This window comes from Martes martes (assembly GCF_963455335.1).
Source record: "Martes martes genome assembly, chromosome: 3".
Lineage (NCBI taxonomy): Eukaryota > Metazoa > Chordata > Mammalia > Carnivora > Mustelidae > Martes > Martes martes.
In genome coordinates this window covers 131487368-131504605 of record NC_137890.1, presented here as the reverse complement: position 1 = coordinate 131504605, position 17238 = coordinate 131487368, and the positions used below count along the sequence as shown (strand labels likewise).

The following is a 17238-nucleotide window of genomic DNA, read 5'->3' as shown; positions in this document are numbered from 1 at the left end:
CCAGCCCTAACCAAGTCCAATTTTAGAATGAATCAACTTCCCAGCTGAGAAAACATATCACTATAAAGTTCCATGGCTTAAGGCCATTTGTTTGGTATGCTAGTACAGTTCTCTTTATGCATTTGTCTTTGGATCCCAGCAGCAAAGCTGGCTCCAACACTGTCCTTTTGGGACTCTCCTGCTACCTGGTCTTGTTCCCCAGATCTTGCCCTACCCACCCCCTCGAGTTAGAAGTGAAGCATGGGTGTCCTTGAAGAGAAATGGACCATAAGTGGAAGGTACTCATTTCTTCTCTCATCCCCAAGCTTTATTTCTGTAACTTGCCGGTGAAAGGAACCCTTCAGAGTTCCTTGCCAAGGCAACCGGCTCAATGTCTTCACTGCGTGTTTCAAAACGTTATATCATCAAGAGTTTGTGGTATGAGACATGGTCTTCCTCTAGTTTCAGCAAATGATGATCTTTCTTTAAATTTGATGTTTATTCCTTATAGATATATTTCAGGTACCAACTCAACAAATGCATATTCACTGTTGTAGTTATCTATTTTTTTATATCAAATATCTAATCTCTCCCTTGGAGAACTATAACATCCCTACTGTTAGCTCTGTTACTGAGGTTAATCTACCTCCACTCCTGGGCTTTGGCAGGGAGCTAGTCTACTCCAAAGCATATGATTTATTTACCCCCTGATCACCAGTGATTAGTTCAGGGATTGGGACAAGCTTAAATTGCTAAGGTCTACCATGTGGGGCCTTAACCCAGAAAAACAGCTAAGCAATGGATCCCGCTAATATTTGAGCTCCAAATCAAGCTAGGTCCACAAAAATGAAAAATTGAGTTTAGATATGATCTTAGGTATTCATTTAAATGTCAATATATCAAAAAATATGATCTGCTTAGGAAAACCGTATTTTTTTGCTCTTCGTACTGCCACTGTTAAAATACTACCTTGGGCCAAGCCCATGACAAAATAGGAGAGGACTTTGTGAGGCACAAGCCCCACATGCTTCTCTGGAAACAAAGGAGCTGACAGGTGCCATTTCCCTGCCCCACTCCTCAGCATAAACACTGAGCCACCTGAGGGAAAGCAGGTCAGTCTGGACACTGACTACCTAACTTGCTTACACCAAACCCCCCACCCCACATCGTGCTCTGGTGGGACTTCCCTTTTCAGTCAAGCTTGTCTCAGTCCCAGTGCAGCAGGCCCCTCTCCCAGAAGATCAGCACAAACCCCTAACAACACCAGATCTCCCATCCAGAGTTTTGTAGAGCTTCAGTTCTCAGTTCTGGTGGAGTTGGTGTCAGGCCTCATTTTGCATGTAGAGTAGAGCACACCTTGTTAAAACTCAGCACAATCAGGCCAAGGACCAGACACTGCCCACAGCAGTCAAGGAGAACCTCTGCAGACCACTGCCCTAGAGGACAGAGAAGCCAAAACACAACAGCGGAGCACACACAGCATATAAAGTAGATACTCTGTGAAGAACCAGGCCCTGGGCACTACATCACCTCTTCTTCATAAGGCCATTCCTTTAGGGGCAGGAGACCTACTGCTTTTCCTGCATACAGAAGAAGGCAGAGACTTAAATAAAATACCAAGATGGAGAACTTTAGCCCAAATGAAAGAACAAGATAAGGTCACGGCCAGAGATCTAAACAAAACAGGTGTAAGTAACATGCCTGATGAAGAATTTAAAGCAATAATTATAAGGATACTCACTGGGCTTGAGAAAAGAATAGAAGACATCAGGGAGACCCTTACCACAGAGATAAAAGAGTTGAAAAAAGAATCCGAGATTAAGAATGTAATAAACGAGGTTGGAAACAGGCTTGATGCAATGAACAGCAGGCTGGAAGAAGTAGAGGAATGAACTAGTGGCCTAGGAGACAAAATAATGGAAAATAATAAAGCTGAACAAAAGAGAGAAAGAATTATGCAACATGAGAATAGACTTAGGAAACTCAGTGACTCCATCAAATGTAATAACATTCATATTACAGGAGTCCCAGAAGAAGAGAAGGAAACTTGGGCAGAAAATATATTTCAATAAATAACAGCTGAAAACTTCCCTAATCTGGGGAAGGAAACAGACATTCATATCTAGGAGGCACAGAGAATGCCCTTCAAAATCAACAAAAGCAAGCCAACACCTAGACATATTCTAATTAAAATTTCAAAATATAATGACAAAGAAAAAAATCTTAAAAGCAGCAAGACAGAATAATTCCTTAACTTACAAGTGAGAACCCATAAGGCTAGCTGGAGATTTCTCAACAGAAACTTGGCAAGCGAGAAAAGAATGGCATTATATATTCAAAGTGCTGAATGGGAAAATCTGTAGCCAAGAATATTCTATCCAGCAAGGCTATCATTCAGAAAAGGAGAGATAAAGAGTTTCCCAAACAAAAACTAAAGGAATTCATGACCACTAAACCAGCCCTGCAAGAAATATTAAAGGGGGTAGGGGATGCCTCAGTTGGTTAAATGTCTGCCTTCAGCTCAGGTCATGGTCCCAGGGTCCTGGGATACAGCCCCACATTGGGCTCCCTGCTCAGCAAGGAGCCTGGTTCTCCCTCTCCTGCTCCCTCTGCTTGTGCTCTCTTTCAGTCTCTCTGTCAAATAAATAAATAAAATCTTTAAAAAAATAAAAAGAAATATTAAAGGGGACTCTGAGTATAAAGGAGAGATAAAAAATGATGAAGACAAGAAAATATCAAGGAAAATCTCCAGAAATAAAATGGCAATAAATACGTATCTATCAATAATTACTTTGTAAATGGACTAAATGCTCCAATCAAAAGACATAGGATGTCAGAATGGATTAAAAAAAAAAGCCATCTATATGCTGCCCTGTAAGAGACTTATTTTAGACCAACAGATACCTGCAGACTGAAAGTGAGGGGGTGGAGAAACATTTATCATGCAAATGAATGTCAAAAGGAAGTCGGAGTAGCAATACTTATATGGGACAAACTAGACTTTTCTGTTCTTGTATTGTTTTTTAATCCTGCTTTGGTATTAGGGTAATACTGTCTTCACAGAATGACTTTGAATGTGTTCCCCCTATTCTATTAAATAATAGAAATCTATTAAATAAGATTTTAATAAAGATTTTCTTCTTCCTTTTTTTAATATTTGATAAAATTCACCAATGGAACCATGTAGTCTTGGACTTTTCTGCACTGGGAGATTTTTGCTCCCTACTTCAACTTTCATTCTTGTTACTGGTCTAAGATTTCCTATTTCTTGGATTCAAGATTCATGATTCAATCTCGGTAACTTGTACATTTTTAAGAGTTACCTTAAATTTTAAGAATTACCTTTTTTTCCCCTCTAAGTTATCTGATTTGTTAGTATATAACTGTTTATAGTAATCTGTTATCACACTATGTATTTCTGTGGCACCTGCTGCATAGTTTTCTAGTTTTCATTTTGGTTTTTGAGTCTTTTTTTTTCCTTAGTGTAAAGCATTGCCAATTTTTTTTTTTTTTTTGAAAAACTGGTCATTACTTCCAATGTTACATCATTGCTTATTCTGATCTCTATTTCTGATTTTTATTATTTGGTTCCTCTACTAAACTACAGTTGTTTCTTCTTTTTCTAGTTCCTTGGGGTGTAATGTTTATTTCAACTTTTTTTCTAAATATAAGCATTTACAGCATAAATTTCACTCTGCTGTCTGATTTTGCTGTACCCCATAGGTTTAGGAAATATTGTTTTCTTTCTCATTTGTTTTGACATATTTTGATTTGCTCTTTATTTGGCCCATTGCTTGTGCATTAGTGTGTCCTGTAATATTTACACATTCTTTAATATTAAAAATATAAAATGTAGGTTGTACACACTCCAATCTCTAGGGCAGTTTATTAGCCTTTATCTCTGCAGAAATAATATCAATCAATGATTCCTAAAAGTGGTCTGGACAATGGGATGGGTCAGTGTTAACATTCCCACCAACCCATAGCGTTCTTCTCAGATAAATTCTACTGCTACATGATAGTGAGCAGAGCTCTGAGCTAAGTCCTAGACAGGAGAGGCAGCTGAGGGGAAGTGCTCTGAAACTCTCTTCCTACTCTAGCTAGATAACTGGCTGGAAAAATACCCCTAGACTTCAGGGAGTGGCAGAAGGAACTGAAGGCATGGAGGCCATTGTTCCATGGCTTTTAGTTGTGCCCAAAATATTCTGAACCAGTATTATGTTATTTCCATTACAGACAGCATACCTGAATACAACCAACTTCACAAAGAAAGTATAGTTGACAAAAATAGAATTTTAGAACAAGTTGACATTTGAACTGTAGTCTCTATTGAAGACTCCAAGATGTCGCATTTATATCCAGACCACAATTAAACAGTATAAATGTTATAAAATGGAAATGCATTGTAAATTTTCTACATCTGGGTTTTCAAAAATGTATCCTTTTTGAGTATCTTAGCAGAATCCTGCCAACCTTCTGAGGTGAAGGTTTGCCCTTCATTTTAACTGTAGATTCCTTTCAGTGTGAGAGAAAAGTATTCTTTCCTTTATGAATGATAGTAGATAGTAGTATTTATTTTGCCAAGAACATTTCAAAATTTGCTACCCTTAGGTTGGACCCACATTCCTAATTTTTTATTACTAGTCTGTGGCCTTAAAAAGCTTGGAGGGGTGCTTGGGTGGCTTTCAGTTAAGTACCTGCCTGCAGCTCGGGTCACGATCCTAAGGTCTGATCAAGACCCACATCAGGTTCCCTGCTACTCTCCCTGCTTGTGCTCTCTTGCTCTCTCTGGCAAATAAATAAATAAAATCTTTTAAAAAAAATAAATAAAAAGCTTGGAAACCAATGAGACACAGTGTCAGTTGTACGAATTCCCATTCCAAGGCTAGCCTTAAATTACCCATGCCTGCCATTTAAAAAATATGTATACACACACACACACACACACATACATACATATACATAGTATACTATCTCTCACTTTAGAAAGGACACATTTGACTTTATAAATTTCATTTCTTAAGATTTTAATTAAAATAATTTAAAGAAATATACCACATAGAAATGTTAGAGAAATACAAAAGAATTATAGGCAAATAATGGATAATGAGAATTTTTTTAAAAAGAGATACACAATGATAAGAAAAAAAGAGAGAGAGATACACAATAGGGAAGAAAAATAAACAGTTTTTATATACTATTCATACATTAATTATAAACCATAGCAGTAAAAGCTTTCCGAACATTGGCAAGAAAAGCCGAGAAATTGTTGGTCTTCCTTACATTGTCTTGGAATTCTGTCAGGCACTCAAGATGAGGAGAACTATCTGACACTAGGAGAAAAAAAAAAGATAATTTGAATGAGATTTTTTTATGGTAGAGAAGTGTTTCTAATTTAGATGCTTTCATCTGATTCAAATCATTTCAATTCCATTTTACTGAGATGCTTTGAGCACAGAACAATAGATAGACTTGATTTTCATATCCTAAACTATCTTTTGGACCTTCTCTTTGTTTAATCTCTAAATATTAAAATCTTAAGTACTACAATCTTACTTTAAATGTAAACAGATGGTAGTCAAGGTATTGAGGAGCTTAGTAATAAAGAACAGAATGCCATTTCCCATCATCTTTCTATACATTATATATATATATTTTTTTTTTTTTAAGAATTTTTTTTTAAGATTTTATTTATTTGACAGACAGAGATCACAAGTAGGTGGAGAGGCAGGCAGAGAGAGAGGAGGAAGCAGGCTCCCTGCTGAGCAGAGAGCCGGATGTGGGGCTCGATCCCAGGACTCTGAGATCATGACCTGAGCTGAAGGCAGAGGCTTAACCCACTGAGCCACCCAGGTGCCCCTCTATACATTATATTTTGACTAAACTATTTTAATAGGTGTGTGTGTTGTTTTTTTAAATGGTTAAGTCAGTTTTCTCTGTAAACCTTTAGCTTGGCTTTTAGTTTCTGGTCACTACATCAAAAAAGAACAACTTTCAATGCCTGCTTTTAATAACTTATAATTATGGGGAAAATCTAAGCTTTTATAAGTTTTCATTAGAAAATGTGACTGCTATTCTAAAAGTGGTAATTATAGGGTTTACTAATCACAGGAGACACAAGTCACAAGTAATAGTACGGTTCTTACATGTAGTTGTACAAAATGGTACATCTTGGGAGCAAGTCTCCAGTGAGGGTGGTCAAAGGAAAGGAATGATCCAGCTTTCCCTCCCAACAATTTGGGAGAGATTTTTCCAAGAAGAAAGTCGACCATGCCAGATTTTCAGCTCTTTGGTTGAGATTGTTTAGGAAACAAGGACCATGACCATGAAGGAAAGATTAGCAAAGAGGACTAGGGTCAAATTCACACTATAGATTGTATTTTAGTACACTATTAAATACTGTGATACTACGTAGCAAGAGAGAATATACAATTTGGAGAACACTAAAAACCTAGGTATGTGGTTTTTTTGGTTTGCTTTTTAAAATTTAGCTTTCATTGAAAAGATATTCACTGAGAGAGAAAAAAAACATCTTGTACGTGAATTATATTCCTAAAATAAAGAATTCCATGAAAATGAGGACCAAGTCACCAGGGTACATCAGGGAGACAGCTCAGCAGTTCTCCTGAGTGCTTATCTGCTGTAAATGCTTTAAGATGAGAACACAGGTCTAATGAGCTGAGAACCATTTTCCTGAACTCCAATAAATGAAAAATTACTTTAAAAGGGGCATTAGAAGAATAAAAAAGGAGATAAATATATTTCCATTCTCTTCTTGTTCCCCCTACTATCAATCATATATATTCCCCATAAATCGATGAGCTTCTTTCTGGTCTGCTGGAGAGTCAGTAAATGAGCTAAATTATCAATGTGTGGGATTTTTCAGGAGATGGTAATATTTCTTAAATTGATTTTTGGGAAATAAATGATTACATTCTGATGACTTAGCATTTGCTTTTAAAATCACCTACTTGTATAAATTATAATATTCACATTTACGTGGTTATATCCTTTATAGCCTTAGCTTTAAGTTCTTTAAAAGGCTAATTCACACTTGTGTTATGAAATGCAGTGATCTGTGGTCTTTAAGACTTTTCTGCCACTGAGGCACTGTGCCATCCTGAAGAGAAGGTACATTAAGGATCCTACATAATAACTATAAATCATAACTATACTCACAGCCTTTAGAAGACAGTATCCCATGAAGCAAGACTGGCAAAAAAGCACCACCTTGTGGGAATTACTTTCTGTCATATTACTCTGTATGTGGAGTCAGATAACATTTGAGGATGCCAACCTTAAATGCCAGTTAAGAGATAGGAATACATACCTTCATACTCCCGGGCTTCATTTAGGTGGAGGGAAAACATAAATGGGTTCTCAGGATGCTTAGGGTCAATATTAGTGAATATAAACTGTAATTTATCACCTGAAAAGAGAGATTAGATTATTTGGTATGAGAATATTTTATCATGCCAAAGCTTTCCATGGAGATGAGCCTTCTCATCTCTGTCCTTAGTATCTACATGCTAAATACACACACACACACACACACACACACACACACACACTAAACCAAGCCTCCAAACGTACAAGTTACAAGTTAGTTTTAAATGAACTATAGTTTAAATATGATTTTAAAAAGCATGAGTAACGAAAGAAAACAACTGATAAATTGGACTTCATCAAAATTAAAAACTTTTGTCCTTCAAAGGGTACTACCAAGAGAGTGAAAAGATAATCTACAGAATGGGAGAAAATATTTGTAAATCATATCTTTGACATGGATTTAATATATAGGATATATTTTAAAAAAACACAACTGAACAACTAAAAGAAAAGCAACCCAATTCAAAAATGGACAAAAGGACTTAAATAGATATTTCTCCAAAGAAGAGATACAAACGGTCAGTAAGCACACGGAAAGATGCTCACCACCGCTAATCACTGGGGAAATGCAAACCAAAACTACAATGAGCTATCATTTCACACCTACCATTAGAGTTGTAACAAAACAAGAAAAGAAGAGTGTGGATAAAGACATGGAGAAATTAGAACCCTGCTAGTGGGAATAGAAAATGGTGCTCAAGCTGTAGAAAAGTTTGGCAGTTCCTCCAAAAGTTTAAATTGAGAATTACAATAGGACCCAGGGACTCCATTCCAAGGGGTATACTCAAAAGAACTGAAAATAGGGACTCAGGTAACTTTGCCAATGTTCACAGCAGCAGTATTCACAGCAGCCAAAAGGTGATAATAACCATGTGTTCATTGTTACATGACTAGATAAACAAAATACAGTATATACATACAACAGGTCATACAAAAAGTGATGAAGTGATATGCATACAACATGAATGAACCTTAAAAACATGCTAAGTAAAACAATCCAGATGCAAAAGAACAAATACTATATGATTCCACCTATATGAAACACTTAGAATAGGTAAATTTATGGAGACAGGAAATAGATTAGAGGTTATCAGGGGCTGGGGGAGGAGGAATACGAAATTATTGCTTAATGAGTACATAATTTCTGTCTGCAGTGATGAACCATTCTGGAAATGTGGTGATGATTACACAGCACTGTGAATATAATTAATGTCAACAAACTGTATGATAAAAAGAGTTTAAATGCCAAATTCTAGGTCATATAGTTTTACCACAATAAAAAATGTATTACTGAACAGATTTAATCTGACCTTTTCTACATAGTAATCCAGCCTTAATGTGTTTTCCAAAAGACCTCCAAATGCTCCCAAAAGAGTAAATGCCCATTAGAAATTAAAAATGGCAACCACAAAGTAGAAACTCACATGCATTTTAATTTTGTTCTACAGCATAATTAGGAAATCTCATTTTAAAAATGGTTTTAATTACAAAAAGTAATATTGAGAAACTTTGAAAAACATTTCTTACATTTTTATTCAAAATGAAATAATTACATTAGTACACCAGATTTCCTAAAAAATACTTATTTACTTATTTAAGAGACGGGTGGGGAAGGGGAGAGGGAGAGAGAATCTTAAGCAGACTGCACTGAGCGGGGAGCACGACACCCGTCACGGGGTTTGATCTCACAACCCTGAGATCATGACCTGAGCCGTAACCAAGAGTCCGTCGCTTAGCTGACTATGGCACCGAGGTGCCCCCCAGTACACCAGACTTTTAAAAGTGTTAATAGTAATGGGAGGGATACATGCCAAAGAGAAAAAAGACTTCCTAAGACAATGAAGGGTTTAATTTGGGTTCTCTTCTTTAAAAAACATTATTTCCTGACTTTGAGGGCTATGAGAAAGTTCTATTTTTAAATCTAAAATAATTTTAAAGCCTTCTTGTTCAAAAAAGCACCTCAGGATGACAGAAGTCCAATGAATCAAAAATTCAGAGTTGGACTTTGTATTTCCCTCTAATCAAAAGGTTCACATTTTTTATTAAAAGCTTATTCCAACAGGTGGTGGGCCAGAGAAAAGACTAATAGATATATGAATTGAAAGCCCAGACAATCAAAGAAATATAATTAAGTATATAGAAAAAAGGTTTACCTTTCCAATAATAATCAAAGAAATGCATTTAAAAATAAATGCTCCTATTATATCTAGTCAACTGCCAAAAAATCAAACACGAACAGACTTAAAAAACTACAACTCTGACAAGAAGACAATGAAGTGGGTACTCTACAATGTAGAGAGGTGTGCACAAAAGAACTAATATGGCAGGCCTGATGCTGCTATCATTAAGACTCTTAAAAAGGTCTGCTTGCAAGATGGTCATTGACTGGTGTGTTGCCCCCTGCCCCCCAGCCACCCCAGGTTTGAAGAGTCACTAGGAGGACTCATAGGACTCTCCACAGGGTCATACTCAGGGCTATAATTTATTACAGTGAAAGACTATGGGAAAAACACATGGGGTGAAGTCCAGGGAAAACCAGCACAAGCTACACAAGTCTCTGATGGGCTTCCCTGGTAGACAACACTTTACAGGTATTGTCACATTCAGTGCTAAAGGAATTAAGCACAGTGACTCTGTACTTAATCTTAACTCTGCTGGGTTAAGATTCTTAAAAAATTATGCCTGAAAAAGTGTTTCTTTTAGACTTTGCCCCAGTGCCTTTTGGGGCTGGTTTGGTTTTGCGTCCTTTCGGCAATAAATCTGAGCCATGAATAGGACTAGATGCAGAGCCCTGTAAGTCCTTCTAGGGAATCACCAAACCGGACGGTGATCTTGGGGACTGCTAACACAATGAACAGGGCTATAAACTGGCATGTATACTACATACAACAGCTATTAAAATATTTACATGCTTTAACCCAATAATGCTTCTCTGGGAATTCCATGGAAGTTATACAAAAGAAATGGAGAAGTCTGTATTCACTGTAGTACTTCTAAAACTGAAACACGGGCAGAATCCAAATATTAAGTTAGAAACAAACCTGTATTAAATGACAGATAAAAGATTGGCTAAATTAAGATGTATTAGTGGAATGAATTATTACACCACCATTTTAAAATTACCATAGGAAGGCTATAGCAACTGGAAAAATGCTAATCATACAATACCAGTAAGAACGAGGAACAAAATTATTTTGTGTTGGCAATCATGCCAAATATACATTTATTAAAATACCAGATGATAAATAACCAAGGCATCAGTAATGACGTTAAGATGATGAAAATTTTTTTAATTCTTTCCTATTTTCTAAAAAGTTAATAATGCTGTCATTATTTTCTTTGACAGCATTTTTGAAATTCTCTACTTAAGATATACCTTTCTAATCTCTTACGTTTTACTTACATTAACATACGTACCATAAATTTTACGAATTTCTAGTCCAAGTCGATCTTTATATAAATCTGCAGATTTCTGTAGTCTTTTCAACCTCTCTTCATTAGCTTTGTTAGCAGCAGAAATAGCTAGGATTTAAAAAAAAAAAACCTATATTTGAATATGAAATTTTTTTAGACAAAGAGACTTTACAGCATAAAGAATGTGCTTAATGGTTCCTGGCAGAGAATGTGTGATCAATAACTCTGTTACATGAATTATACTATGGCTTCACCAGACAAATCTTATTTAGTGAAACTGTCTCCCACTCTGCTTAATTAAGCTCCCATATCAACTGCATTATGGTTCTAGTTTTATTAGAAATCAAAAGGACCTTTAAGTAAAACAAGAGAAAATAAAGCCCACTTAGCTAACTTCACACGGCTTCCTTGCAGAAATGAGTAGCTGGCTATGCCCCCGAGGTATGTTACCCCTTTTTAGTAATGAACTGGAGAGAAGGCAAGAGATACAGAATTGTGAACCATCACCACTCTGAAATTTAGGTTAATGTTTTAAATATGAGTACAATTGGAAACTTACTTTCCTTCTTCTTAGCATATTCCTCCTTAAGATCCTGAATGTTTGAGGTCAGTACTTCCAGTTCCTGCTTTTTGTCTTTTATTCTAGCAATCAACCTTAACAAGTTATCTTTTTTTTCTTGAATGATGTTATTCTGCCTACAGATCTCTGTAAGAAGCACAAAGTGTTAGTCAGAATATATATAGTTTGCTCTCCAACATCTATCACAGATAAGGAATACTTACTTTATCATAAGATCAATAATGTTTTAATTGATAAGTGCTTCCTAATGGTTCAAAAATTATAAAAACAGAAAGAAAAAAAATCCTATTCTTTTCTATTTGCATTTGGAAATAAAAGACCCTTGCAGCTTTGCTCTTCAAATAAGTATATAAAGCTCACCACCAAAAACAACCAAAATCTGAACAATGTTTTTACACAGCGCTTTAAAGAAACAGTTCATTCTAATGCTATATTAATGATTCTGGAAGATACCAAAAAACAGAAAGAAGTGTAAGAGGAGAGGGAAGGAGACAGAGAGGAAGGAAGGATGAAATCTCATTTACATTGGTAATAAACAAAACATCCAGGAATAATCTAGATCAAGAAATATGTAGGCCCATAAGAAAAAAAGGGAAAAACCTGTCTGAGACACATATTTGATTTAACCTGGATATATGGAAATACATTTTATGCTTCTAAATATTATAAAGGTGTCAATATTTCCCAAATTCATTTCTTTTAAGATTTTTATTTATTTACTTGACAGACAGAGATTACAAGTAGGCAGAGAAGCAGGCAGAGAGGAAGGGAAGCAGGCTCCCCGCTGAGCAGAGAGCCCGATGCGGGGCTCGATCCCAGGACCCTGAAATCATGACCCAAGCCAAAGGCAGAGGCTTTAACCCACTGAGCCACCCAGGTGCCCCCCAAATTCATTTCTATATTTAATGCAGTCCCAATGGAATTTGGAGGGAAGGGAAAGGGAAGATCTAGAAAAGTATTATAAAATTTATCTGACGAATACACAGGTGAGAATAGTTAAGGAAATATGGTAAAAAAGATAATGAGGATAGGGACTTGTCCTATTAAATTTAACATCTGTGATTGTGGCACTTTTAATACAATAGTGGGGTACCAGCTGAAGAAATGACATATAGTTAAACAAAAACAGCATTCCCAAACAAACACTGGTAGATTTAGGAAATTAATATGAAAAATGAAATATAAAACCAAGTGGTAGATGGTTCCCCAAACTGTGCCGAAATTCAAAATAAATTCCATATTTATTAAATATTTAAATAAAAAATGAAATCTTACAAAACCTAAAAGGTGGTATCTGAATATAAAATTAGTTCTATGGGGAAAAAGATCTTTTTGGGGCACCTGGGTGTCTCAGCTGTTAAGCATCTGCCTTTGGCTCAGGTCATGATCCCAGGGTCTTGAGATCGAGCCCCACATTCAGCTCCCTGCTCCGTAGGAAGCCTGTTCTCCCTCTCCCACTCCCCTACTTGTGTTTCCTTTCTCGCTGTGTCTCTCTCTGTCAAATAAATTTTTAAAAATCTAAAAAAAAAAAAAAAGAAAGAAAGAAAGATCTTTTTACTCAAAGGCAAAAAGAAATCAAAGAGAAAGATATACACCAGCTACAAAGAAGTTAATAAATGGGCAAAAAACCTTATATTTGATTCAAATAAGCATAAAACTCTACTATATGCTAGGAACTTTGTTCAACACCTTATATTTCTATAAATTTACTTCAATTTCACTATAATACATTTTGTAGGTCTAATTTAAAAGAGGAAAAAGCAGTTGACTGACTTGCTTAAACTTTTATGTGCTACGATACAATAAATAGTAAGACAAAGATTCAAACTCAGGACTTGATTTCAAAGACCATGCTTTGAGCACTAAATATTCTCCCCCAATTGTTCTTAATCTAAAGAAGACACAAATATAAGTTCCTAAGACAAAAACAGACAAAGGGATAAACAGAGGAAATGTAGACTGCAGATGGTTAATAAATATGAAAGACAATTTAATCTAAGTAGTAATCCCAGAAATGCAAATAAAGCAATGACATACCAATTTTCATTTATTACAACGTTTACAAAAATAATAGCTAGTGTTGAGAAGAATGCAAAATACCAGAGTCCTTGTGGCATATTTTTGACACTGCAAAACGAGTCTTAAGAATATTCATGTCCTTTGATTAGTTATTTCATTTTTACAAGTAACCTTAAGAAAACAAGAAATGCGCAAGTATTTATATACAAAAAATTGTTTTCAGTATTATTTATAATGGTGAAAAACTGAAAACATCCTAAATGGCTAATAGATAAGGCAGCTTAGAAAGTAAACACGGGTAAAAGGCTAGCATATAGCCTACTACGGCAAGAACAAGGGAAAATATGGAGAAAAACAGTCAATAGTACTAACCCTACCTCCAAAGAACTAAGGAACTCCAGCTTTCCAACCCCTAGCCTATGATTTCCAATGGGAAAACAAATTCATTTTTCAAATAACTGGCATTTACACATCAGCACAGATGAATCTCACAAGCATACTGTTGAATTGAAAAAAGGAACAAAATACACACAAAAATGCCATTTATATAACATTCAAAAACACAATACTAAATACCAATAGGTTAGTTCTGGAAGGTGCGAGAAGAGAAAAGTAGACATGGAAAGTTCTATTTCTTAAGCTGAGTTGTAGGTACACAAGTGTTTATTAGTTTTATATATATATGTGTATATATACACACACACAATACATTGTTTTACTTGTATGAGGGATTGCATACAGAAGTTCAATCTAAAAAAAATCTCTGTGATTTATAGCTTACGATTTTGATACTCCAAAAACATCTCAACCATTCGTTCTTCTTCCTTTAATTTCACAGACAGCTTTTCTGAAAGAGAAGTTGGAATTGAAGTTTTAATTCAGCTGAAATAACTAAAAAGCAAGAACAACAAAACAGCATGTTACAAGTTAACCTCAGTTACCTGCACATGCTTTGATGGAGTCTTTGTAGGTATCTCTTAGTCCCACCATCTGACAGGAAGTGTCACTGACAGTGCTTTTGAATTTATTCCAAAACTCATTTATGCTTTTATCAAACAGTGAGAGTTCGTCCTCTATCATTTTGAGAAAATGCTACAAAACAAATAGAACATCATATTTCTTTTTTTTTTTTAAAGATTTTATTTATTTGACAGACAGAGATCACAAGTAGGCAGAGAGGCAGGCAGAGAGAGAGGAAGGGAAGCAGGCTCCCTGCTGAACAGAGATACCGATGCGGGGCTCGATCCCAGGACCCTGACATCATGACCTGAGCCAAAGGCAGAGGCTTAACCCACTGAGCCACCCAGGCGCCCCAGAACATCATATTTCTTATGAGTTACTGAAATCAAATCAGGCTCATCTTCTAATCAATCATATTTTGGTAGTGTGACCTTTGCTAGAAAATAGTTAGCAGCTTACTTTTAACTCTAGATATTCCCGGGCAGATCAAGCCACCTGGACTTAACCACGGTTAAAATTCAAGATTCCAGGAAGGACATCTTTACCTCCTAGGGATCTGTCAGTAGTGTAACTGCATAAGACACTCGCACAGCTCTATGACCTTGGGAAAATGATTCTGACTCCGTTTTCTCACAAGTAAAATTGGTAACTTAGAAGGCGTCCCCAACTCTGACCATTTGAATTTCGGCCTGCGTTGCCAGGTCCCACATGGACTGCCCCCTCTCCTAGGATAAGACCCCACATGAACCCTGCGTCTCCCTCCCACTAAGGTCGGGGAAAGTAGCATTAAACAGGCGACTGGAGTGGGAGTTTAGTGAGCTTGGTCCAGGAAAGGTACAAGTCACCTGCACTCTCCGCGCCTTAGTGTCCTTTTGTAAAACAATGTCCGGTAAGACTGTAAGCTCCCCCAGTTTTCTGTATCGCTAAAACTATCCCGAAAACCTAAAACCTTCCCAGAAGGGCCACAAATCTATACATTCGCTGAAACCCGGAACCTTTCAGCCTCACCGCCGTCCACCCCGACGAGTAAACAAACCGTGCATTTCACAGACCTCCTTCCCGAAAATAAATCCCGCCCAGAAACCCACTTTCCTTTATAGCGACAGGCGGATCCGGAAGCCCTAGATCCCACCTCCCTCATCTTCTCCAGGATGTCTGAGCCCCGCCACCTACCCACAAAAGACCTGAACCAATTCGAGAAAAACCGAGTTTCCAGAACCAAGTCCTGCAGCCGCGCTGACTTTCGTATTTCAAATCTTAGGGCGCCTTGCTCCTCCCGCCCCCGGGCGTCCATTCGCCTTTGGATTGGCTGATAGCTACGCTTTTCATGAAGCGATTGGTCGATCTAGACCTCCGGTATTCTCGCGAAAGGATAGGGGAGCGTGCATTCTGGGATTTGTAGTTTTTTTCTGAGACGCGGCGGACTCTCTGCTCTGCTTCGTGAAATACTGATTAATAGCTCCCGGAGGGACTTGCCCCAGCACAAGGCATTCATCATTTTCAAATAAAGCCTATAAATAAAGTATTGAAAGTTAATTGCAGTCTGTTGCCAAATATATTCCCTTTTCTTTAATATTCCCTGTAGCTCAGAGTTAATTAAAAAAAAATAAAGCTAGGGCGCCTGGGTGGCTCAGTGGGTTAAAGCCTCTGCCTTCAGCTCAGGTCATGATCCCAGGTGGGATCCAGCCCGGCATCGGCATCGGGCTCTCTGCTCGGCGGGGAGCCTGCTTCCCTTCCTCTCTCTCTGCCTCCTCTCTGCCTACTTGTGATCTCTGTCTGTCAAATAAACAAATAAAATCTTAAAAAAAAAAGCTAATAAAAATACCATTGCTTAATCTGTCTCATCATTTAATAACTTTTCATTGGGAAGTGGTTGGAACATTACTGTTTGTTGGCTTCTAATATGAACACTTCCAAAATTTCTTAAGTCTCTGGTTTTGACCATGTGAAACAGAAACAAAGTGCAGTACCTAGTACTGGTATTACTTGCCCCAGCAGAAACTCAATGACACAAAACTCTTTATTGACAAGTTTCTTGGTATCTACACTCTCTGATAGTCTGTGTTGCAGGTAAAAGTGAAAAGAAGCAGGGAAGCCAGAAGTAATTCAAGATTTTTAAACTGTGATATTTGTAAGAATAGTGATGCTGTTGGCAGAATGGAAATCATCTTCGTGATTGTTTTGGTGTGCTGGGGGAGGGGTGATGCAGGGAGGCAGAGGCAGAAGAGGATATTGTTGGGAGATAGATCCAAGTGTTAATATCCCTTCGGCATGTTACTTCTTTAGTTAATTCAACAGTGGCTAATTGCTCCAACTCTGTAGTAAGACTGCCTGAGTTTGAAATCCAGGCTCCATCATTTACTAAGTTTGATGTTGGGTAAGTTACTTAGCCTATAGGACCTTCATTTCCTCATCTGTAAAGTGAAGGTAACAATAATAATAAAACCTTCTTCCTTCATATACCAAATCTGAAGACTAAAAGAGGTAATAAATGTAAATAACCTTAGAAGAGGTCCCTCTAAGTACTCAAAATGGTTTCTTGTTTTTATGATTTTATATCCCACCTATTTCCTATGCAATAGACTGTCATATTAAAACACATATTCTTTCTTAGAACAAAATCCAAGTTGGTAAAGAAATAAGAGAAATTCTTGCAATTGAATACTCACTTTAGCTAAGGCAATGAATATGGCTCCCATTACAAGAAAATCACACTACTTGTTGAATTCTGACCTTAAGGAAACATGCATTCTGCTATGTCTGGAAAAGTATAGAATATATTCCTTCCACTCAATCCAAGTTGAATTAGCTAGTTAGGTGTGGTTATTTAGCATTATCCATTTAATAATTTGCCAATATTGCACAAATATAACAACTTTAGTTTCAATATAATGGAT

At 36.9% G+C, this 17238-nt stretch overlaps 1 protein-coding gene across 1 annotated transcript; it reads right to left on the bottom strand.

Annotated features, from left to right (window-relative positions):
- Window positions 1-4978: 4978 nt before the first annotated feature.
- Window positions 4979-15629, bottom strand: SPC25 (SPC25 component of NDC80 kinetochore complex). Its single transcript, XM_080799324.1, has 7 exons — window positions 15515-15629; window positions 14323-14473; window positions 14163-14228; window positions 11342-11488; window positions 10786-10890; window positions 7310-7408; window positions 4979-5312 (listed from the first exon to the last, which is right to left on the bottom strand). The coding sequence occupies exons 2-7, from the start codon at window positions 14459-14461 to the stop codon at window positions 5188-5190; spliced, it is 681 nt and encodes a 226-aa protein (XP_080655450.1). The 5' UTR covers window positions 14462-14473; window positions 15515-15629; the 3' UTR covers window positions 4979-5187.
- Window positions 15630-17238: the final 1609 nt, after the last annotated feature.

Excerpts from the sequence above, each read along its gene's own strand:
- SPC25 (XM_080799324.1), bottom strand. The coding sequence starts at position 14,461 with ATGATAGAGGACGAACTCTCACTGTTTGATAAAAGCATAAATGAGTTT. Across the intron at positions 11,489-14,162 it reads GTTTTTGGAGTATCAAAATC|AGATCTGTAGGCAGAATAAC; the intron begins GTAAGCTATAAA and ends TGCTTCTTACAG. Across the intron at positions 7,409-10,785 it reads AGAAATTCGTAAAATTTATG|GTGATAAATTACAGTTTATA; the intron begins GTACGTATGTTA and ends CTCTCTTTTCAG.